Source organism: Pteronotus mesoamericanus, unplaced genomic scaffold (assembly GCF_021234165.1).
Source record: "Pteronotus mesoamericanus isolate MK-2021 breed Mesoamerican mustached bat unplaced genomic scaffold, CSHL_Meso_final contig_41, whole genome shotgun sequence".
In the NCBI taxonomy this organism is placed as follows: domain Eukaryota; kingdom Metazoa; phylum Chordata; class Mammalia; order Chiroptera; family Mormoopidae; genus Pteronotus; species Pteronotus mesoamericanus.
In genome coordinates, this window is record NW_026555152.1 from 7,714,085 (window position 1) to 7,739,505 (window position 25,421).

Below are 25,421 nucleotides of genomic sequence, written 5' to 3' on the forward strand. Positions count from 1 at the left end.
ATTACTGAGCTCCTATTACTCCCACAGTTTGGTCTTTATTGATAGTTCTTATTATTCTTGTCTTTGAGGATAAAGGATTAATAGCACTATGGTTGGTGTCATATTGCCATTGAAACACCTCAGGCTTATAATCAGTGGTTTTTTATTTGTTTGCTGAATATTGCAACTGTGTGAACAGTGAAGAAAAAGACTTAAGCCACCTTAAACTCACATAGATCTTTCTTTTGCATGAAAAATAACGTTGGTTAACTTGCTCAGATTACTTGTAGTTTTGATATGTCTGCGTAAAGGAAAATGCTAATTAGAGCAAAAAATCTCACCAGCCTTTTCCACAGAAGTTAGTACCTTTAAAATTTTCTTTAATATCCGTTTTCTTATGGAAATAATCTATTCCATTGATTATTTATATAATTCCTTTTCATGTTTATCATTGTGTCTGGCTGGCCCTCTTTGTGGTAATGATCCCATAAATTCTTTAGTCCTGTCTTTTGAGCAGTTGCTCCTCTGGTGCAGCTGAAAATTCTCAGGGACACTTAGCGTGAAACTCTGTGGCACAGACATCCTAATACTTTGTCTTAAAATGGGACAGAAGTTTTATAGAACCTTGAAGATTTTGGATCCCAGACACTGGATGTCTTTTTCATTTAGGATGTAATCATATATATACTGTATAATATCCTTTTTAAGTACCACTTTGAAATTTACACTCTAGTAATATTAAATTATTCTCTTAAATGATAGCATTTGCTAATAGTTAGAATATCCAATGGCAGATCAGTCAGCAAATCAGCAAAGACAGATTTTATATGTGTAAAGGTTTTAGTTGTATTTTTCCTTTTATGTATTTTAAAATCGCATGCTTTTCTCCCTGGCCAGGTGGCTCGGCTGGTTGGAGCATTGTCCCGTGCACCTAAAGGTTGTGGTTTCAATCCCTGGTCAGGGTACATATGTAGGTTGCGGGTTCAGTCCTCAGTCTGGGTGCATATGGGAGACAACTGATCGATATTTCTCTCTCACATTGATGTCTCTCTCTCTCCCCCTCACCTCCCTTCCTTTCTCTTTAAAATCAGTAAGCATATCCTCAGGTGAGGATTTAAAAAAAAATAAAAATAAATTAAATTGTGTGCATTTGCATTGCTCTTGGGATTCTTATGACATAGTGAATGAAAAACATTTTGAGCACTTAATAGAGATGACAGTGGATCAATAGTTCTCTTCGTTTTAACTGCTCACCTCATGAAGAATATGTTGAAGGAAATAACTTCTGAAAGGTTGATTGGTTTATTTGTGTTATACTGGCAACTAAGGAAATACTGTGTTAATGAGGACATTTATTTATTGAACAAATTTGTGGTAATAAATTAGTTGCTTTCAGTTTTCCTTGTGGTGGAATATCACACAGTGATTCCATTATAAGTATGTGTATGTATTTTAAACATTTAAAGGTAATGTGGGTCATGTGTTATGTCTCTGGCTTCTAATTTTCTCTTCTACTTTTTTGAAGGAGTTCATTTTTCAGTCAACAGCTAATTGATTTATAAGCATTATTCTAATTAAGTAATTTTCATAAGTTGTAAAGTTTCTGTTGAGGATTATGTTACTAGACAGGCTTTTTAAAAAAATTTTTACATATTTTACTTTGGTGCAGAATTGTAAGCTATAATCCAAATGAATTGAAGGGACTGTTGAGATGATCTAGTCAGTGGTTTTTGAAAAATTTTTTAAAGCTGCAGGCCCTTATTTTCAAACAAGTATTTTGATAAATAAATAGAACTTATTTTAAGAAGTAAAATAAAAAGAAAACAGCTGTTCTGATGGAGACAGAAATAGGGAGTTCAGATCCCCCAGTATTGCTCTGTCAGGCATTCATAGAAGATGCTCTTCAAAACCCCTAGGCTTCACTGAGTTTGGTTTGGTCAGCCACCAATTACACCTTTTGATTTTACAAGCAACAACAACAGTAACTACCATTTATTGATAATTTACAATGTGATAAGATGCCCTCTCTATAGATTATTGATAATTATTATAATAACCCTGCAGATTATACTGATGTTCAAAGTATATGGACTAATAAATTAAGACTCAAGAGTATTTAAGTAACTTCACTAAAGTCCTCTTGATAGGACCAGGAATTGAATCCAGAGGCAAATCTTATTGGTCTTTGTTTTCCACTTAACCTAGAGAAAGGGTCCTTCTACTTCTTTTAGTTTCTGTGATGATGTTTTCTGTTTCTACTCACTCCCTGACTCCTTTGCCAACTTCTCATACTGTATATCCATTTAATGGGGGATCAGTCCTATCGATTTCTCCTTTTACTGCATTTTCTTTTCCTAGGGAGGCTTACTTACTATTGTGGCTTCAATTAACATCTGTATGTCAGTGTCTCCACATTTTTATCTTTAGTTCATATCGTTCCTTCAAACTCCAGACCCACATACTCAATTTCTCACTTGAAATCTTTTCTCAACATCTTGAAGGCACTTTAACGTCAACTGATGAGCTCATCTCAATTCTGGTTGTTTCCTATTTTTTCCCCATTTCTTTATAAGACACCACCACTGGTCCAGGGTGTTTAAATCAGAACCTCTAGAATCTTCCTTGATTTCCTCACTCGCTCATTTCTCACCCTGCTGGTACAATCCTCTTGATTTTTTTCCCTCTGTATTTCTCTAAGCCATTCATTTTCCCATACCTACTGCTGCTACATTAGTCTGGTTTTCATCATTGGTAGCTTAGATTACTGCAACAGCTTTCCAATTGCCTACAGTCTTTCTCTTTTTCCTTAATTTGTAGCCACATTGCAGCCAGTTTTAGTTTTTAAAAACGTACATGTGATGTTTGAATCTACATGTGATGTTTGAATCCTGGCTCCACCACTCACTTAGCTGTGTGACAGTGGGCAAGTTGCTAAGTCTCTCCAAACCTTAACTTCCTCATCTGTAAAATGGTTATAATAATTCTTATCTCATGTGACTGTTGTAAGAATCTGATGAGATAATATGTGCTTGGCAAGTGGCAGGCACTTGATAAATATTAATGATGGTGATGGCGATGATAATACACTGTTCAGAACTTTACAGTGGCTTCCTGTTGCCCTTAAAGTTCATTAAAACTCTTGCCACACTTTCTTAAAGTCCTTTTTACTTTAGTGTCCTTAATTCCTCAGATGTACTATGCTTCAGGATTTTCACAAAAGTATCCTCTCTTCATAGGAAAGTGTCTTTAAATGGTTAACAGAAGTTAACTCATTCTTCAAATCTCATTCAGTCCCCAAACCACTTTCTTAGATAAACTTCCTCTAAACATCCCAAGGCGGGTCAGATCTTTTTGTTCCCTGTTTACTTATTACCTTGTAGTTGTAGCTTTTATCCTTGTTTGCAGTTATAATTGTGTGTGCATGTGTGTGTGTATTTTGATTAACAACTATTTTATCTACTGTTATTTATCTTACCTACCTTTATGTGGACACAGACCATGTTTATTATGCCTACCTACCATGGTAGGGAGCTCTAGCAGGGAGCATAAATGCTTGACAAATAATAGCTACTAAAATATGTGTTCCACCAACAAGGGGTTATACATTAGTATTTTTTCTCTGTTCTTCAGTGTTTGGTTAAATAAGTAGTTTCATTTAAAGTACCAGTTTTTCCTATACCATGGGGATCAAAGAACTTGTAAAAACTGTCAGAAAAAAGAATTATAGACACATCGCTCCAAGTTCATATACTTAGTTTAAAAATATTTTAAACATTAGTAACTGAATCAGGTATCCCTGGGTGACTTATTTTTCAAGTACCTGATTCAGTAGGAAACCTATTTATTTTTTTTTTGCAGCTATTAAAGGGACAAAGGGAAAACTGTTGATTATCATTGTTTTCAAATCTTCAGGGTTTTTCTCTCTAAAATAGATTTATAGAAATATTTGAGATCAAAATTTTGGTACTAAGATTAAAAGTAGTTGTTTTTGGGGGGATCCTCAGGGAAAGATGTCATTTTAGGATATAGAGTTAGAGGAGAGAAATTGAAATTCTTTCCAATTTTTTTTGTTTTCTTCCTGTCATTCCTTCTTACAGAGAGAAAAGATTCTATAGTTAGAATGTTTTCTTTAAAAAAAAAAAAATCTCAAGCCTCAGAATGAAGCTAGGGCTCTGCTAAAGCAGCTTCACAATTAACAGCTTTCTTTAAAAATATTCTGCCTTTATTCCTTATTGATGGAATTGAATACAGAATCATTTGGCTTTTTAAAATTTTTTTAAAGCACCTTAATCCATTTCCACCAAAAGATCTTCCTAGGAAAATGGTTATATGATGAATAGAAAATATTTCATGATTAAAGGCTTTATAGATAGGAAAGTTCCATGCTAGATATCCGACTCCTTTTATCATCTACATTATGTACCTTATTTGGTATTAAATTGAAATAGGTAAGTTTAATTGACTGGTAAGGTTTAAGACAAACTGTACTACCGAGTAGTTCCATTTCTGTGTGACTGCACAGGGAGATAGATGTACATGTGTTCATTATTGTATTATAGTGAAAAAAGTAGAAAAATGCCTAATTGCTCTTCGTTAGGTGAGTAGATAAATTTGTATTTACTTATAAAATGGAATATCGGTATACAGTCTGTTTCTCTAAAATAATTAGGGAAGATGTATTTTGGATTTTAGATTTTTTTCAGATTTTGTAAAGATAATTCAGTATATATACTGTACGCTGTGTAACAACACTCCCACTAAGGTGTGGGCAATACCCAATAATCAAACATATTAATGTATCTGTAGTAAAACTTAGGAATATTCTTATTAAATTGGATAAATAGATGATAAATAGCCTTATAACCACTGAGGCAAGTTTTTCCATTAAATAAGTTAAGGAAAAAATTTAGAGTGTTTTGGATTTTAGAATTTGGATAAGATTTCATGAACCTGTGTTACGCAGTTCATAAAATGAATGAACTAGAGCTACGTGTATCATTGTGGATAAATCTCCAATACATTTTTTAAAACATTGAACTATAATTGATGTATAACATTATATTAATTCCAGGTACACAACATAATGATTTAATATTTGTATACATTACAAAATGATCACCACAATAAGTCTCATTTACATCTGTTACCATACATAAGTACAAAAACGCTTTTTTTCCCCCTTGTGATGAGAATTTTTAAGATCTGAAGATCTGTTCTCTTAGCAGCTTTCAAATATGAAACACAGTATTATTATTTTATTTATTTTTAAGTTCTTTTCTGAGGCTATGTCATTGACTTTTAGAGAGAGAGGAGGGTGGGGGGGCAGAGAAAGAGAAATATCATGTGAGAGAGAAATATCGATCAGTTGCCTCCTGTATGCACTAGTTTTGTGCAAAGTGCCATTGGTGTTTTGATAGGGATTGCATTAAATCTACATTTATTTTTGTAGTATGGTCATTTAACAGTATTACCTTTTTTAATCCATGAACATGGTACAGCCTTTCATTTATTTGTGCCTTCAGTATCTTTATTGTCTTACAACTTTCTGAGTACAGATCTTTTACCTCCTTTGTTAATTTTTTTCTAGGTATTTTTAATCTTTTTGATGCAATTGTAAATAGGATTCTTTTCTTAATTTCTTTCTCTGATTGTTATTGGTGTATAAAAATTGAACTGATTTCTGGATAGTTTGTATCCTGCTACTTTACTGAATTTATTTATTTATTTATTTCTGCCGGACTCTTTAGGATTATCTAGATATAGTATTATGTTATCTGTAAATAATGTCAATTTTACTTTTTTCCTTTTCAATTTGGATACCTTTTACGTCTTTTTCTTGTCTGATACTGTGTCTATTACTTTCGGTACTACATTGAATAATACTGGTGAGAATGGGCATCCTTGACTTGTTCATGGTCTTAAAGAAAAAGTTAAAGGAGTTTATCATCACCAAACCATTATTATATGAAATGTTAAAGGGACTTATTTAAGAAAAGGAAGATCAAAACTATGAACAATAAAATGGCAATAAATACATATCTATCAACAATTGACTCTTAAAAACAAACTAAGCAAACAAGAACAACAGAGACAGAATCATGGATACGGAGAGCATTTTGATGGTTGCCAGATGGGAGGGGTGTATGGGGAAATGGGTGAAAAGTTGAGGGAATTAACAAAATAGCCATAGGAACGTGAAGTACAGTATAGGAAATGGAGTAGCCACAGAACTTGTATGCATGACACGTGGACATGAACAACGGTGGAGGGGTGACCTGAGGGAGTGGGGGTGCTTGGTGGAGCAGTTAAAGGGGGAAAAATTGGGACAACTGTAATAGCATAATCAATAAAATACAATTTTTTAAAAAAGAAAAAAACTTTATGCTTTTCACTATTAACTATGATGTTAACTGTGGGTTTGTCATGTATGGCCTTTATGAAGGAATGTTTACCATAGTCACTTCTTTTCCTCCATCCTGAGAGTTTTTTAAAATCATAAATCTATGTTGAATTTTTTCAAATGCTGCTTCTGCATCTGCTGATACAAGCCTATGATTTTTATTCTCCTTTCGTTTATATGTTTTATTACATTAATGTTTTTGCAGCTCTTGAACGAACCTAGCATCCCAGGAATAAATCCCACTTGTTCGTGGTGAATGATTTTTTTTTTTTAAATCCTCACCCAAAGATATGTTTATTGATTTTAGAGAAGAAGATGTATGTGTGGGGCGTTGGGGAGGAAATGGAGTGGGGGGGGGGGGGGAGAGAGAGAGAGAAAGAGAGAAAGAAACATTTATGTGAGAGAGAAACATTGATGTGAGAGAGAAACCTTGATTGGTTGCCTTCTGTATGTGCCCTGACCAGGGATCTAACCTGCAGCCTTTTTGTGTACAGGATGATGCTTCAACCCACTGAGGATCCAGCCAGGCAAATTATGTTTTTAATTTGTTGCTGAATTTGGTTTTCTAATATTTTGTTGAAAATTTCTATGCTTACCAGTGATTTTGGTCTGTAATTTTTTTTGTAATGTCTTTGTTTTGTTTTGGTATCAGGGTAATGATGGCCTTATGAAATGAGTTTGGGAGTATGCCACCCTCTTCAATATTTTTAATAATTTAGGAAGGATTGGTATTAATTCTTTTTGAGTGTTTGGTAAAATTTACCTGTGAAGCCATCTCGTCCAAGACTTTTGTTTTTTGTTTTGGAAGGTTTTTAAATATTGTTTCTATTTCATTAGTAGTTTTTGGTCTATTCAAATTTACTGTTTTTTTCCTGATTCAGTCTTAGAAGATTGTATGTTTCTAAAAATAGATCCATTTTTTTTCCTTGGTTTTTCCACAATGTTAGAATATAATTGCTTGTAGAATATTTTAAAAATTCTTTGTTTTTCTGTGCTTTTGGTTGTCCCTTCTCCTTCATGTCTGACTTTGTTTATTTGGGCCCTCTGTTTTTTTTCTTGATTAGTCTGGTTAAAGTTTTATCAGTTTTGTTTACCTTTCAAAGAACCAGCTCTTGGTTTTATGAGTATTTTCTGTTGTTTTTTTTACACTCTAGTATGTTTATTTGTGCTCGCATGTTTATTATTTTTTCCTTTCTACTCGTTAGGCTTTGTTCTTTTTCTAGTTCAGTTGCAAGGTTAGACTGTGTATTTGAGATTTTCTTGTTTCATGAGTTTGTCCTGCATTGCTGTGAATTTTCCTCCTAGAACTACTTTGTCCGTGTCACATAGTTTTTGGGTCATTGTGTTTTAATTTTCATTTGTCCCAAGGTGCCTTTTATTTTTTTCTAATTGTTAACCCATTAAATAACATGTTCAGTTACATGTTATTTAGCCTCTGTATTTGTGTGTGTTTTTCAGTTATCTTGTAATTGATTTCTAGTTTTTTTACCATTGTTTTTGGAGAAATTGTTTGATATAACTTCATACTTCTTAAATTTATTGAGACTTTGTGGCCTAACATGGTTAATCTTGTAAAATGTTCCATGTGTACTTGAAAAGAATATATACTTTCCTGATTTTGTGTGAAATATCTTAAAAATAGCGATTGAGTTCACCTGGCCCAGTGTCTCATTTAAGACCACTGTTTCCTTGTTAATTTTCTGTCTGGATAGTTTGTTCATTGGTTCGCAGCAGGGTGTTCAAGTCCCTTATTATTATTGATCTGTTCCTTAATGTTTGTCAATATTTGCTTTTCATATTTAGGTGCTTCTGCATTAGGTGCATAGATGTTGACAAGGGTTATATTCTCTTGTTAGTTTGATTTCTTTGATTATGAAATGTCCTTTTTGTCTCTTATTATAGCTTTTGTTTTTAAGTCTATTTTGTCTTATATTTTATATAAGTATTGATTCCCCAGCCTTTTTTTTTCATTTCCATATCCATGAAATATCTTTTTTCCAACCTTTACTTTGAGATTGTATCCATTTTGAGCTGCAGTAGGTCTCTGGTAGGTCTTTGATTTGGAGCAATTAGTCCATTTACATTTATTGTAATTACTGATAGGTAGATTAGTCATCACTATATTTTTGTGTGTTTGCTTTTGTAGTTCTTCTGTGTTCCTTTTAAAAATTCTTTTGCTCTTTTTTATGTTGATGACGTTTTATACTGTTGTGTTTGGATTTTTTTTCTCTTTATTACTTGTGTTTGGATTTCTTTCTCTTTATTTCTTGTATATCTCTAGTAGATTTTTTGGTTTGTGGTTACCATGTGTTTCATATATACCAAACTATCTTTACTGCAACCTATTTTAAGTTGATGGTCACTTAGGTTCAGCACTTTCTAAATTCACTACAATTTTTACTCCCTGCATGTTTATGTTTTTGTCTTTTTTTTTCTTCTTGTGTGTGTTTGTATTTCTTACTTTATTGTTGTAATACACATGATCTTCCTACTTTTGCTTTTTAATTTTTGTACTAGCAATATAGTTGGTTGATCCACTGCTTTTACTAAGTGTTTGTCTTGGTTAATGAAAATCCTTTTTTTCCTATATTTTTCAAGTCATATTTTTGATCTTCTTAAAGAAGTGTTTTTAACACTTTTCAAAAACACCGGTTTAGTGGTGATGAATTTCATTAACTTTATTTTTTGTTTGGTTAACTCTTTTATCTCTTTTTTAATTCTACATAATAGCCTTGCTGGTTAGAGCAATCTTGGTTGTAGGTCTTTGCTTTTCATCACTTCGAATATTTTATGCCAATCTCTTCTAGCTTGCAAAGTTTCTTTTGGGATATCAGCGGATAATCTTACTGGAGTCTCCCTGTATGCAATGACACTGCTTTTCTCTCTTTGTCTTTAGCAATTGTCATTTTAATTATGATGCGTCGTCTTTTTTTTTTAAATGTAGCATCTTTTATTTTTATTTTATTTATAAATCATGTTTATTCTATTACAGTTGTCTCAATTTTTCCCCCTTTGTCCTCCTCCACCCATCCCACCGCCATCCCCCGCTCTCACAGTCAGTTCCCACTCTGTTGTCCATGTCCATGGGTGTTTCATACATGTTCTTTGTCTAGTCCCTTCCCCTTCTTTCTACCATTGTTCTCGTTCCCCAGCCCCTCTGGTCACTTTCAGTCTGTTCCATGTTTCCAGGCCTGTAGTTTATTTTGTTCATTAGTTTATTTTGTTGAATAGATTCCACTAATAGGTGAGATCATACGGCATTAGTCTTTCATCACCTGGCTTATTTCACTTAGCTTAATATTCTCCAGTTCCATCTATGTTGGCACAAAAGATAGGAGTTCCATCTCTCTCTTTCTTTTGTTCTTTCTTTCTTAAATGCAGATTGATTTTATTTTTCTAAATGTCAAAGTTAATTATAAAATCTTAAAAAAATTTAAAACCATTATAAAGTCTTAGCAATTAAACCAACATGGCACCAGCACAGAAGTAATCAATTAGATCAATGGAATGTAATGAGCATTCTAGAGACAAACGTATATATATAACAATGTAACATATGATTAAGTTGATATTTCAAATCAATGGATAAAATAAGGCTAATTCAACAAATAAGGTGCATGGACCACTATTACTTGAAATAAAACAAACATAGAGCCCTATATCACACATTCTACAAGAAATTTTCAGGTGAGTTAAAAATCAGTATGTAGAATCTTAAGGAGTTTCAGAAGAAAACAGAACTAATATTTTTCATGACCTGAAGTAAAATATGCAACACCAGAAGCTATAAAGTAAATATTGACAATATGACTATATTAAACATTTAAGACTATATAGTAATATACATATAAAAAATTAAAGGACAAGGATTAGAACAGGAAAGATTTTACAACGCATCTAAAACATGGTTAATTTGGTTTTTCTTAAGGGAAAAAAGTTCTCCAAACCCTTAATCAATAAATGTATAAAGAATACCAAAAAGTCATTTAAAGCTTTTTTTAAAAATAATAGATATAGGCAAGAAATATACTAAGACAGGTTTAGTTTCAACAAATACTAAAGGAACAATTAAAATAACATCACTGTCACAATCAGATTAATGAGTATTAAAAATATTGGCAACTCTGAAAGGAACTGGGTTTTCATAGAAACTTTTTCTTCATCTTAAAGCAGTCCCTTTAGCGTATTTTGCAGTGCTGGTTTGGTGGAGGTGTATTCTTTTAGCCTCCTTTTGCCTGGGAAGCTCCTTATTTCGCCTTCCATTTGAATTGAGAGCCTTGCCGGGTAGAGCAGTCTTGGTTACAGACGTTTGCTTTTCAATACTTGGAATGTGTCTCGCCAGTCCCTTCTGGCTTGCAGTGTTTCTGCTGAGAAGTCGGCGGCTAGCCGTATCGGGGCTCCCTTACATGTTACTAGCTCTTTACCCTTGCTTGCGTTAGGAGTCTCTGTCTTTGATGTTTGCCGTTTTAATGATAATGTGTCTTGGAGTGGGCCTCATTGGGTTCCTCTTGAATGGGACCTGGATTGTGCTTCCTGGACTTGTGTGACTTTTTCCCTCCTCCAGTTAGGGAAGTTTTCCCTCATTACTTTTTCAAACAGGTTCTCTATCCCTTCCTCCTCCTCTTCTTCTGGTATCCCTATTATACGGATATTATTACGTTTCAGGTTGTCCTTCATGTCCCTCAATGCCTCTTCATGCTTTTTGAGTCTTTTTCTCATTTGCTTGCTCTTTCTGGGAGCTTTTTTCTACCTTGTCCTCCAGCTCGCTGATTCGGTCCTCAGCTTCATGTAGCCTGCTTTTGATTCCTTCTGCTGTGTTCTTCACTTCAGAAATTGTATTCTTCAGTTCCTCTTGGGTCTTATTGATAGTTTCTATGTCCTTTTTCATGCTGATATAGTTTGCAGTTAGTTCCTCATAGTTTCCCTGTAGTTTTTGGTAATTCTCTCTGAGCTCACTGAGCTCACTGAGCTTCCTTAGAACCGTTGTTTGGAACTCACTATCTGATAGCTTGCTTGCCTCGATTTCATGTAGGTCTCTTCGTGGGGATTCCTCCTTTCCCTTCGAGTGGGGCGTATTTCTTTGTCTTCCCATTGTTCGTGAGACTCTTCTCTTTTGCTTCTGCGTCTTAAGTCGATCTGTCTTGATTTCCTGACTTTGTGGTGTGGACCTCTGTGGTTGGAGACCTCTGTTTTTACTTTCTGGATCTGCCTCTGATGATGTCAGATGCCGACCCTGTCTGAACTTAGGCAGTCTTTTCGAGACTTCCAGTAACCTACTGTGTGTGGCTGTCTCCTTCAGGCGTTAATCTATTCACTCTGCACTCAGCAGGCCGCCTTAGACAGCTCAGGGCGGGGCGGATTGCCTCCTGGGGGTGGGGTTATTGGGTGCACTCACGCTGCTGCCTTATGGGGGAGGAGTCCACACTGGGACCCCGCTGGCTACTCTCTCCCTTCTCTCCGCACAGCCTCCATCCCCAGTCTCTCCTCAAGTGTCTCCAGACCTCTCTGTGCCCCCTTTAGCCAGGGATGTACTTTCTGTGGCTGCCACTCTGCACTCAGCGGGCGGGTTAGACAGCGCAGGGCGGGGTGGAATCCCGCCTGGGAGCAGGGCTTTTGGGTCCTTTGACGCTGGTGCTGTTCAGGGGAAGTGGTCTCTGCCTGAGCAAGATGGCCGCTGCCGCATGGGGGATGAATCAGCACCAAGATCCCACCGGCTACTCTCAGTCCTTTCGCCAAAGCCTCCTTCCCCAGTCTCTCCTCAGGCGTCTCTAGCCCACTCTCCCCCACCTTTGCCGGAGACCGGGATAAGTGGCTGCAAATAAAAATGTATGTGTTGGTCCTTTAAACGGTTCTTTGCATCTCCAGCTGCCTGTCTCTGGCAGAGAGCAACCGTGTCGCTTTTCGCAGCTGGCTGTTTTCTGTGTATCTTTTGGACTCTGGTGTTGTGGGCTAGAGATCCCCACTTTTGGTTTAGACCCCTCTCTTCTCAGGGGGGATCCAACAGGCCATTTCAATATCCTTCGGGTGCTGCCACCCGTGGGTGCTCTGCCCGCCTCCTTGATTCTCTACCGCACTCCTTACCAGTTAGATTGTGCTGAAGCCGATTCTTCTGTCTCTGAGGTTACAAGGCTCCTCTCTTCCTATTGTTCAATTGTTTGTTCCTGGTGATTTCTCCCCAGTTTAGTTGTAATTCCAGGTTGGTCCTGGGAGTTCAGTGTGACTTCCACTCCTCCGCCATCTTTAAAAATCCAATTTACGATGCGTCTTAATTTGGGTCTTTTCTGTGCCCTGAACTTGTATGTTTCCTGTGCCATTTTAGTGACTTTTTCAGTCGTTATGTCTTCAAGTAGTTTTTCAATCCCTTGCTGTCTCTCTCTCTCTCCTCATTCTGGTATCTTTATAATGCAAATATTGGTGTGCTTAATATTATCTTAAAGGTCCCTTCAACTACTCATTTTTAGAATTTATTTTTTTACTGTTTCAGTTGGTGGTTTTCTACAACTTTGTTTTCCAAATTACTCATTTGATCCTCTGCTTCATCTAATGTGCTGTTTATTTCTTCTTATGTATTTATTTTTCTTTTCAGATACTGAATTTTTTATTTTGACAGGTTCTTTTTTTTATGATTCTATGTCCTTTTATATGTTTCCTGCTTGTTGAAGTTCTTACTGAGCTTATCTATTTTTTCATTAGTTCATTAAGCTTCCTTGTAACCACTCTTTTCAACTCTGTATCTGGTAGATTTCTTGCCTCCACCTTGTTTAGTTCTTTCCTGTTCTTTCATTTGTGTCCTGAGTTTGGTCCTCTTCTTTCATTTGAGATGTTTCTTTCTCTTCTTATTTTTTCTCACTCCCTGTTTTTGTTTTTATTTATTTGGTAGATCTGCTATGTCTCTTTTTCTTGGCAGAGGTGCCTTATGTATAAGGTGTCCTGCGGAGCCAAGTGGTGCATACTCCCTCCTCACTGGAGCTGGGTCCTTCATGGAATCTCCTCTTGTGGGCTGTGTGCGCCCTCCTGCTGTAGTTGAGCCTCGATTGCTGTTGGCACGTCAATGGGTATCAGGACTGGTCATGATTAACAGACAAGCTGTTGTTTGGGGGCTGACCCCTCAGTGGGAGTCACTTTAGTGAGCTAGGCCAAGTTTGTACTTTGGAAGTATTGTTTGTGGAGCTGGTTGTGTGGTTCTCTGGTGTGGTCTGAAACTGGCGACTGGCGTGTTGCCTCTAGAGACTTTTTCAAGGTGGTTCGGTGCAGGCCCAGGTTTGCTGCTTGTACCTGGCTTCGGGCCTCTTGGTAGGACCTACAGAGTGAGGTGTATTAGGTTGCCACTTTTGCTGGGTTTGAGGCACTTCGGAGTGGCTATGTTGTGAACAGAGGCTGGATGCCACTTTCTGTGGGATTGATCTAGGTGGGCACCACAATATGAGCTGAGGCCAGCTCTTCCTTGTACTGGGCTTGCGGCTGCTTAGTTGAAGTGATATTTAAGCCCAGGATGGCTGCTACTTATGTCAGAATTGGCACCACCTGATGGGAGTTACAGTGTACGTTTACACTGGTTGCCCTTTCTGTTCTGCCTGGGGCTGCTAATTAAGAGCTATAGGTCATGCTGAGGCCACCCACTGCTTGTTTAGGGCTTGTGCATCTTTGAGAGATTTTTGGAAAGTTGTGACGTACAATCTAAAGCAGGATGCTCCTATGGAGGAACCTAGAGGGTCACACTTAGTGGTTGAATTGGTTGGGGTGGGATCTCAGGAATCTCCAGGGTGGAGTAAATGGTATTAGCCAGGTTAATGGAGAGCACAGATTTGGTACTTGCCTCTGCTGCATCAGCTACTTTGGAGGACAGAGTAATAGTGGCACTTGTGAGCGTTTCCGACTCCAGAGAAAGTTGCTCCAACCCCTGCCCCTCTAGCGCTTACCCTGAAGTTAGTCAGTTTATTTCCTCCTCATGTGTTCCTGGTGTTTCTTGAGCTGTTGCCCCAGCACCAGCGCTCAGAGCAAGTGTACTTGTGAGCTAGTGAGTCCATCCATGGGTTTTTAAAGAGATTTGCCTCAGTCTTCAGCTGCTCCCTTTCCTTCATGGATACAATTGATGCTGGTTTTCACAGTCAGATGTTATGGGAATTTCTCTTCCTGTCACTGATAGCCAAGACTGGGAAGTCCAGTGTGGGGCTGGGACCCCTTACTCCTCATGGGGAACCTCTGCAATCGAGATATCCCTGTGATTCCTAACGACCATGCAGTAGGTGTGTGACCTGGCCATTTCGCATCTCCACCCTTCCTACCAGTTTCATTGTGGCTTCTTTACATCCTTAGTTACATAGGTGTTCTGTTCAGTTAGTCTTCAGCTGGTTCTCAAGAGTGGTGGCTCTGTAATTTAGTTGTAATTTTGATGTGGTCATGGAAGTAGGTGAGCACAGCATTACCTACTCTGCCAGCTTGACTGGAAGCCTCTAGATTTTATTTTTATAGGAAAGTACATTACTAAAAATATGTCTTGAACAAAGATGTGAATGATTTTGGTCAGTTTATTCGGGTTTATTGATGTTGTTTATACAATACACATTTAATGCTATTTTCTCCCTCAGGTAGAATTATTTATGCAACTAATTTTGTTGGGCTTCATCTTAATTTTAAATTTTTTTGTTATAGTGTATGTGAAAGCATCTTAAATAATAGCTCTGTACATGAATGCTTTTCTATAAGACTGTCAGGTCATGATCTTTTTGTACTTTCTCAGTATCAGACTTTCTCACTTCCAGTTCTCTGGAGGAAAAGGAGGGGGGGAAAAGAAATTCTATAGCTTATGATAAGCTTTGGGTACATAGTGACTTCAGTGCTTTACACAGACATTAACTCCTGTCAGCAGGCCTTCTATTATGTGCTACCGTTGAATGTAGCCGGACTGCCTTCACTTAGCCAGACTTCTCGCCTCCAATGTGTGTGTGCATTCAGCAGAATTCACTCCCAGGAATGCCATTGTCAGTGTTAGCTGTTAACACTTTCATAGCTGATTGGTTTCACCTACTTCTTTCTTATTTTCTCTGTTTTTTTATCCTCACCTGAGGACATGTTTATTGATTTTTAGAGAGAGGTAAAGGAAAGGAGGGAGAGGTAGGGAGGGAGAGAGAGAGAGAGAGAGAAAGAGAGAAACATTGATGTGAGAGAGAAACATTGATCAGTTGCTTCTTGTATGCACCGCAACTAGGGACAGAACCTGCGACCTAGGTGTGTGCCCTGACTGGAAATTGAACCCATGACCCTTTAGTTTAGGGGACAGTGCTCCAACCAACTGAGCCACACTGGCCAGGCCCACCTCTTTTTTCATTACCCTCTTTCTTGTTGTTGAGTCAGTTACCAGTATTTCAGTGACTAAATTTGGGAATTTAGTTAACCTCATTTGTTTTTGTTTCAGGTGTTTAAAGCTTTTGGGTTGTACAGAATTAGAAAAGAAGTGAGCTTGATACTTAGAATGCTGCTGGAATCAATAGTATTTTTATGGTTCATTGCAGTTCTGCAAAGGCTGTAACTGCAGAGCATTCTCAAGTTTTAAACATTGTAGAAATAGTTGTTATAGGATCCCTTTACTAGTCAATTTTATTTTAAAGATTTTTAAAAAATATTTTGATGTTATTTTAATGGAATGAATCTATTCAATCTTGACATTGTTTAGTATGATATTTTTAATATTGTAATTTCTCCTGGAGTACTGTCTTTTCTTACTTCTGTACTTTACCAATTCCTTCCTTGCTCTTTCAGTTTGGGAGTCAGAACAGGCTTTTCTAGAGGAGGTGATGCCTGATCTAAAAATGAAAGCACAAGCCCTGGCTACTGTACTCAGTGGATTGTGTGTTGGCCTGCGGACTGAAAGGTCACTGGTTCAGTTCCCAGCCAGGGCACATGCCTGGGTTGCGGGCCAGGTCCCCAGTTGGGGGCGTGTGAGAGCCAACCAATTTACATATCTCTCTCACATCAATGTTTCTGTCCCTCTCTTTTTTCCTCCCTTCCTGTCTCTCTAAAATAAATAAATAAAATCTTAAAAAAATGAAAATGGAGGATTTAGCTAGGCATGAAAAAAAAGAGAGGGAAAGGGCAGAAGAGATTGCATAGGAAGAGGTTAAGAGGTAAATAAATAGTATGGGATTTGGGTAACTAAAAGCTATTTGGGATTACTAGAACTCTTGTGAAAAGCTGCTTATTGTTACTTGAGTTGTTGATTATTTTGTTGAGCCTATACCATATAGACTGTACTACCATCTTAGGATTTCTCCATTTTTATAGCATTTAAAAAAAAATGTCTTTAACTTCAGTTCTGGGTTATGCTAGCCTAATGGTAGAAACTCCTATTTTTCTTGGATTCAGTAGCAGAGAGTAGCTTCTAAAATTCTAGTGTAATTTCTTGTTCATTTGCTTGATTCCAGTGTCTTCTTTTTTTTTTTTCCTTAAAAGGAGAATAAGCTTCAAGTTCTGGTGTGATTGTTTCTTGCATTGTAGTGTGTCTCTTGCTGTTGTTTAAATTTAACTGAGGACTTGGTTTTGGTATAATATTTGAGAGTTTACAGTGTGTTTTGCTGTATAGAAAATAAATCCTTGTCATCAACTGAAAGACAACTAGACTAATCATTAGAAGAAAGGAATTACCTTAGAGACTCTCCTTCACAGCCTCTGGGCTTCAGACTCATTAAATTACTTACCAAGGTTCTTCTAAAATGATAGAAATTAGAACACTTTCTTTTCATAGTAAATATTCATGAGTCCAGCTCATAGGTTCTAAATTTTATTTGAATATATTGCATGTATAGTAAATGCTTAATGTGTCACATTTCTCTTTTTGAATATAGTTAATTTAAAACTTATAATAGGGTATAGTACAGGTAAGCATGTGTATGTATATAATTGTTGTGTTTACAAATTTATAAGCTTTATTTTTAGATAGGAGCTCTATTCTTTTTGTGTACTTTGTAGTACTAAAAGTATGAAAGAGTCTTGTTGATTGTTAATTATCTGAAAATTATCTATTTACTTTAGATCAAACATAAATAAACTCAGAGTTTATAATTAACATTTGTACTATGTATTTTGTCTAGATTAAATTTAAGATGGAATTATTTGTGTTGGCTGGTAAAGAAGTGATTGTTATAGAATAGAGTAATTCACTGTATTAGAGGGGAAAATCTTTCTTTTCTTACAGGGGTTTGGTTTGCATCTATTATCCAGTAACCATTTATTTTCAAAATAATTGCTCAAAATTTGTTTTTGTCAACCTTTCATTAAAAATTTGAATACTAACTATATTAAGCACTGTGTTGTTCCTCAGAGTAAAAAGATGACAGCCCTAAGTTTTAGAATGTTTTTACTGAAGATACATACAAAGATATAAATTGCATATTAGTCGGATAAATGCTGTTCTTAGAGATACATTGTTGTTTCAGCACAGAGTAGAGCATCAAATAGTCTGTGAAAGCTGGAAGCTTGACTCAGATGACTTTAGTAAGAATTATTATGAGCTCCTTTGCATCTTGAGTTAATAAAGTTTATGTATATACATGTTTCAGAAAAAAATTATCCTTAATTTAACATAGTCACCTTTACAAATCATTCATTTAGTTCTTTGTGATATGTTGTTTGTAAATGATGACCAATTTTATGTATCTACGACATTCTTTTTCTGTAACTAAAACTTTTAGAACTCAGGATAAATTGGATCAAAACATTTCTTTTGTTCCAAGAACCTAATGATAGTTTATTTGTTGAAAGTTCTGCTTCATAAGAGCCTCTGATATTTATTTAAAATATACAAAGAGTAGTTGAGATCTTGTCATATTTATAGATGTATTATTTTTTAAATAAAAGTCATCGTTCCTCTCAGAGATTGAAGAATTTTCAATGCTATTGTTCACAATATTTCATCAAGCTGTAGTTTGGTGTAATAATTACACAATTCTTGGAGTAAATTTTTAACACTTTCCAGTCTTTCCAGATCAAGCTGAGTGTTAGAGTGAAAAGTTGACTAGTGTGTGTTGGTATAAATTTTAGAATGTGAAAAGCATGAGATCATTTTGGAGAGTGTCAAGAGCAGAATTCCCAAAGAGAAATTCTCCTAATATCTTACAGCTGAAATGTTTCCACTAAATTCAATACATGCTTTTTTTTAAAAAAATTAACCATTATAAACATCTCTGAGATGTACAGATGTACTCATTTTATCTTCTGTTCAAACGTGCTAGAAAAAGAATAGCATGGCTTCTAGCCTCCTTCTTTCTTTTCCCAAGGGTTTAGCAATACTTTTATAAAGTAAATCTAGCTTGAATATAGCCTAGAGCAGGAATGTTTTTTCCTATTTCAATGGAGAAAATTCCTGTGTGCCCTTAGCATTGTTTTGATTGTATACCATAGTAAAATGAGTGTGAGTGGATCTGAAGAAGTCAGATGCATTGGTAATTGCATTTTTTAAAAAAGATTCTATTTTTAAATTTATTTTTAGAGATGGGGGAAGGGAGGGAGAACGAGAGGGAGAAAAACATCAGTGTGTGGTTGCCTCTCATGCGCCCCTTACTGGGGATCTTGCCTCCAACCCAGGCACTTGCCCTCACTGGGAATTGAACCAGTGACACTTTGGTTCGCAAGCTGGCACTCAGTCTATTGAGCCACACCAGCCAGGGCAGTAGTTGCATTTTTTCTTCGCCAAAATAGTAATTGCCCTACTAGACTTAATCATGAATGCTTAAGTGTATGTGAGACTGTTAGCTGTCATCAACAGTTTATCCTGACTTGAATGAATGGTGATGAATATCCAAAAAAGGAGGACTAGTACCTAGAAATCAGTTTCACTGTTGAATTTAACTTCTGATATTTTCCTTTGGGATAAATTAATTTCTGAATTTTTTGAATTCCAAAGGGAAAGAAGGAAATTAGGGTTGATTATAGACTTCAGAGGATTAGCATTTTGACATACTATTTTATTAAGGATTTTGAACTCCAGCAGCTGTTAAGAATCTTTAAAATATAATGCTGACAGTTAAGTGCATTTTAAAAATCATAATTTAAAAATTATCAATTTTAATTTATGAATTAATTTTATTGTAAATTTATTCTTGGTGAGAAAAAGCAATGCTTTTCAAGAGTTCAAAGACTGTCAGAATTAAAAGTTTACTTCTTACATAAAATCAAAACCAGAAATTATAAAAGAAAAAGTTAATATTGTTACATTAAAATCTTTTTCTATTTAAAAGCTGCTATAAACTATGATAGAAGAAAAATGACAGACTTGGAAATATATTTGAAACATACACAGCAGGCAAAAGATTATGTAAACTCTTAAAATGGATTAGGAAAATGGTTAAATGTCCCAATAACAAAATGGGCAAAGAATAAGAACAACTAAGTCACAGAGGAAGGAATACAAAGTGCCAGTAGATGTGTGAAGAAATATTCAGCCTCACTTGCAATCAAAGAAATGCCAGAAAGAGGGGGGGAGGAAGGGAGGAGAAAACACCTAATGTTGTCAAAGGTATAGGGAAATGGTCACTCCCAGACACTGTTTGGTGGAAGTTTAAATCTGTACAGACCCCCTTTCGATATAATTTGTAATATGTATCAAAATTATAGCTGCCTACCCTCCAGTCAAGTGGTTGTGCCTATGAAAATTGATTCCCAGGAAAAATTTGGATACATGTGCAAAGATATACATATGAAGGTGCCTGTAACAATAGTGATAAATGAGAACCAACATAAATATTATTAATGGTTATAAATAAATTATTTTATAATTAAATGGAATTCTATGGAGGCATCTTACCCATATTTTTTGTTGTAAAATATGCCTTACATTTACATATCATCTTCAATTTCCCATCTTTAACATCTTTCAAGCATACTGTTAGTTCACTGGCATCAGGTCCATTCATATTGTTGTGCAACCATCACTACCATCAAACTCCAGAACTCTTCATCCTGTAACATTGAATCTCTATACAAATTAAACAATTACTCCCCATTTTCAGCTCCTGGCAACCACTGTCCTACTTTTTGTCTTTATAAATTTGACTGTTATAGATAATTCGTATGAGTGGAATCATATAATATTTGCCTTTTGTGACTGGCTTATTTCATTTAGTGTAATATCCTCAAGGTTCATCCATATTGTAGTATGTATCAGAGTTTCATTCCTTCTTAAGGAAGATTAGGAGAAGGAAAGATAGGAAGTGACTGTCTGCTAATGGGTTCTGAATTTCTCTTAGGAATGATGAAAAGTGTTCTAGAATTAGACAGTAGGAACTGATGTACAACTTTTAATATGCTGAAAACCATAGGTGAAAAAACAGGTGAACTATATGGCATATGAATTATATCTCAATAAAGCTGTTTTTTAAAAATTTCAATGTCAGCCATACCTCAGTTAAAAATTTTCAAGAGGAATAGAATACATATAATACAGCCTTCTTAAAATTTGTCCTTCAGTCATTCCAGATTATTTTAAAAAAATAATCATTAATTGTAATTATTGCTTATATAACTTTCTAGAAGTATTTTTTATTTCTAGTGACTATTTCAAAATTTACAATAAATAGTAATTATAGTTCTTTAAAAAGAAAACAAAAGTGGTAGCAGATTGAACACGGTGTTTCCACCTATCAGAAATCTTTGAAGTCTGTTTTTTTAATTTTTGGTAAAAGCTTTTTTTTTTTAATTACAAAATGTTTATATGCTTACTGTAGGAGAGTTAGACAGTATAAAAGAGTATGAAAAAACGTGAAAGTTACCCATACTCAGAGGTGTCATTGGTAATTGTTTATATCCTTTTAGATTTTTCTCTGCATGTATATATTCTTTTAAATATCAGGATTGAGATCTTTCTATACTTGCTAATACATACCCTACTTTTTTACACTTAAAATATATTGTGGCCATAGTTTTCATTAGTAAATATAAATTTGTATTGCTATTTTTTAATTGATATATGGTATTAAATTGTGTGGATGTTCCTCATTTACTTGTCACCTATTAATATCCATTTAGATTTTTAAAAATTTTATCACTATTATAAACAACAGTGATGATCTCTGCACATACATCTCATACACTTGGCAAATAATTTCTTTGAGATAATTACTATAACTGCCCTTTTGCAGTATGCCAAAATAAGTAAGGTATGTTTTAAAACATACAATACAAAGATTTTCATGATATTATTAACTCTGTGAAAATATGGTACAGGTATTTATATCCTCATTTTAAATATGAGGAATCTGAAACCCAGAAAATTGGCAATGTGTCCCAAATTACGTAGGTAGTTACTATGAGACCTGGAACTAAAATTTACATCTTTTGATTATGGGTTGGTATTCTTTCTACTGTGGCAGTGCTAGGCCTTGATACCTTAAATACAAAGAGGGATCTTTTATTGTTGCTTCTTCCTTTCTAAACATAAGATTGTTGATGTTACATATTTTAGATTCTTTGTATAATGTGCTGGAATTTATTTATTGAGATTAAAGGTTCATATACGTTCATTAGGGGTATAGGCTAAAGATGTGCCCTCTCAAATATTTTAATAGTTTAACTGCACATCTTCATTTAATTACACTCCGGTATTGTTGTGTTCCCTGTATAAAGAGCTTACATAGGCAGAGCCTTTTTTAAAGCTTCAGATTATTAACTCTGGTAATCTTTGTTTCAGTGGTCTGAGAAAATTGCTTTGTTTTAAATCTAAGATGTACCACTTACTGTGTGATGTTGGCCAAGTTATTTAGATCCCTGTAAGCCTAGTGCCATCATCAATAAAATTGAAATAATAGTGTATGTCTCAAAATGAGGATTAAAGGAATTAACACATAAAAAGTGTTTGGCACAATCTGGTATGTAGAAACTACTCATTAAATGCTAGTGGTTATTATTTAAGGTGTAAATTTAATGGTAAATTATTAAAAGTCATTTTTTTGATAAAATTTTTTTTGTGTGATATTTTTATATTCCTGTGGATCTCCCATGTCTCTCTCTCCCCTCCCCTCAGTTTTATGTAATAATACTTATTTTGAACAGTGTCTTTATTTTTGTCATGGCTTATATAAAATGAGGAGCTGCCATACATGTTTCCTTTTGGGGATAAACATAAGTTAAATTACTGATATTTTACAGATTATTGCAATCATTTTTTAAAAGACAATGTAAAACAGAATAACGTGAACTCTGATTGGCTAAATGCAGGGTTCTGAGAAACCTGATAATTGCTTTTGGGTTCCCCAATCTACCCTGTTTCTGATGCTTGAGGAGGAAAGCTGATTTGGGATTTTGCTTTTTGTCTCGGTCCTAGCACATGCAGATGACAATCCAGGCTCTCCAAGATGAATTACGGATCCAGAGGGACCTGAATCAGCTATTTCAGCAAGATAGCAGCAGTCGGACTGGTGAACCTTGTGTGGCAGAGCTAACAGAAGAGAACTTCCAGAGGCTACATGCTGAACATGAAAGACAGGCCAAAGAGCTATTCCTTCTTCGAAAGACTCTGGAGGAAATGGAACTGCGCATTGAGACTCAGAAGCAAACCCTGAATGCTCGCGATGAATCCATCAAGAAACTTCTGGAGATGTTGCAGAGCAAAGGACTTTCTGCTAAGGCTACTGAGGAAGACCATGAGCGAACAAGACGACTGGCAGAAGCAGAGATGCATGTCCACCACCTAGAAAGCCTTTTGGAGCAGAAGGAAAAAGAGAACAGTATGTTGAGAGAGGTGAGTACCATTTTTTTCAATTGTTATAACTAACTGGCTTTTTATCCATGATTAGTCAGCATCTTGGCCTAGATAAATTTATAGTCTCTACTGAGCTAGTGAAAGGGAATTTTTTCTTTGGTACATAAGTGTTTTGCTGCTTTGTATTCTGATTTGTTCTCTTGTATGAGATGACATTGACTCGTATATGTATACTGGCTTGATGACTTTCTCGGTCCTTTCTTTCTCTTCCTGGTTTTTTAGACTCATTTTGTTGCTAGAGGGGCACAGAATTTTCTTTGTTTGCTACTTATCTTCTGATGTGTTCAGAGATGCACACAACAAAACTAGAATCAGAGTAGCTAACTATTGCTCAATTTTAAAATATAAATTAGAGAAAATGAGTGGTAACTTCAGTTTCGGTGTGCCTATAAAGCTCTTGGCAGCAGTAATGGATGCTTGCCTTGTGGCTTCATGGAAGTTGCCTTGCTGTAAAATATATGAGGTAAAAAGTCATTTGCTGCCATGGAGGTTCAATGAGAAAGAATGCTGTATAGGCACAATGTCACTTATTTTTTAGAGAGTAAACTCAGATTTCAGCTGACCATTGTGAGTATTGTAAAAAAAAGTAATTTTTTACTTTTCTAGATAATGCTTCATTTTAAAAAAAGCATAAGTGAAGAACTCACCTTCCACTGAATTTAAAAAGTTGATAGCTGTAATTCTCTTTGTGTGGTCAGAGTCTGCAGGTAACGTTAGGATTTGGATAGGGAAGAGAACAACCTAGAACTGTATTAGTGCCAGTGTGAGTGATTCCTTTTTAAATGAAATTTGATGAAGGAGGTTGAAAAACAGGAGTATTCACCAAATAGCAAAATAGCAACTTTAAAAGAATACTTTTAAATTTACAGTTCGTTCCATAATTTCTCCTTTTGCAAAAAAGTCTGAAATATTCACTGTGAAAACATTTTTATTTTTGAAAGAGAAATTCACTGTTTTTTAAAAATAATTTTTTACACAGTAAATCCGTTGTAGTTTATTACAGTAAAATTAGAAAATAGATGAGCAAAAACTTAAACCAAAGTATTATTACCTCCTGATAACTGTCAGTTTTCATTATGTATATGTTTGCAGTCATTTTTGTTGTATATATATTCTTTCATTAATTCTATATTTTCCTTGAAAAGATTGAAAACTATTTATCAGTATTGTCTAATATAACTTTCTGTGATAATAGAAATGTATATGGGCTCTGTCCACTACAGCAGCCACTAGCCACATGTGACTATTTAGCAGTTAAAATGTGTCTGGGGTGACCGAGGAACTGACCTTTAAATTTTATTTAAATATAAGTAATTTAACACTAAATTTAATTAATCAAATTTCAGTTTAAGCATGTACCTGCAGTTAGTGGCTCCTGTATTAGTGCAGCTATGCGTAATGTAATATTACCTGCTTTTCTTGGTAATTTATCTTGACCATCTTTCTTTGTCACTATATTAGAGTTTATAATTTCAGATGCGTGTATAATGTTCCATTGCATTTATTTGAATATCTCTTACTGTTGAAAATTTAGATCACTATTAATTTTTCAGCATTATAAACAGTGCTGCATTGACCTTAATTATATATCCCTGAACATCATTTTTAAAGGATAAATTCCTGTAAATAAATGTTTTCAAAGAGTGTTAGTATTTTTGAAACTTTGAATAATCTTGTCTTTTAGAGTGATTGGACCAGTTCATCCTCCCAACAGCATATACTATACTCTTATAATTAATCTTTAGCAGTGTATTTGTTATGCTCTTCAAATTACCACATCATTCTGTTTCAGAAAATTTTCTGTCAACTTATATGTTATAGGCACATTCTGAATTTCTTTCACTTTACTTTAAAAATTTTATATTTTAATGAGATAAGTCAGAGTCTGGCCATATAACATTGTTAGAGAAGTTATAATAATTTCAAATAGCATGTATCATGAAAACTATACCATCATCATGATGGATTTTGAATGTTACATTTTTACAGCATCTCTTCTGAATATTTCAACCTGTACCCATTTATTTTTGAGTTTTGGGGCTAATAAATAGTGAATAGTTAAGTATTGTGAAAAGCTACTGTGTTATTCTGGCAGAGAACAATCAATGTGGTAAATTTGAATAAGTGGTAGAAAAACCATGAATTTAAATCGGACTGGTTATTTGAAGATTGATTTTCAAATAACAAGCTCTACAAATACCAAGTCCCACTTACGTACATAATGTGGAAAGAAATATAGGTCTTGTCAGTCATACCAACACTCAATTCCAGTTGCCATTAGTAATATATACC

At 35.2% G+C, this 25,421-nt stretch overlaps 1 protein-coding gene across 6 annotated transcripts in view; it reads left to right on the forward strand.

Annotated features, from left to right (window-relative positions):
• Positions 1–25,421, forward strand: part of ERC1 (ELKS/RAB6-interacting/CAST family member 1) — a 565,692-nt gene that overhangs the window by 82,580 nt on the left and 457,691 nt on the right. For all 6 annotated transcript variants that reach the window (XM_054577182.1, XM_054577180.1, XM_054577185.1 and 3 more), the window contains exon 3: positions 22,692–23,108. In XM_054577182.1, coding sequence (XP_054433157.1) covers positions 22,692–23,108 — 417 coding nt within the window. The remainder of the gene's footprint in view (positions 1–22,691; positions 23,109–25,421) is intronic.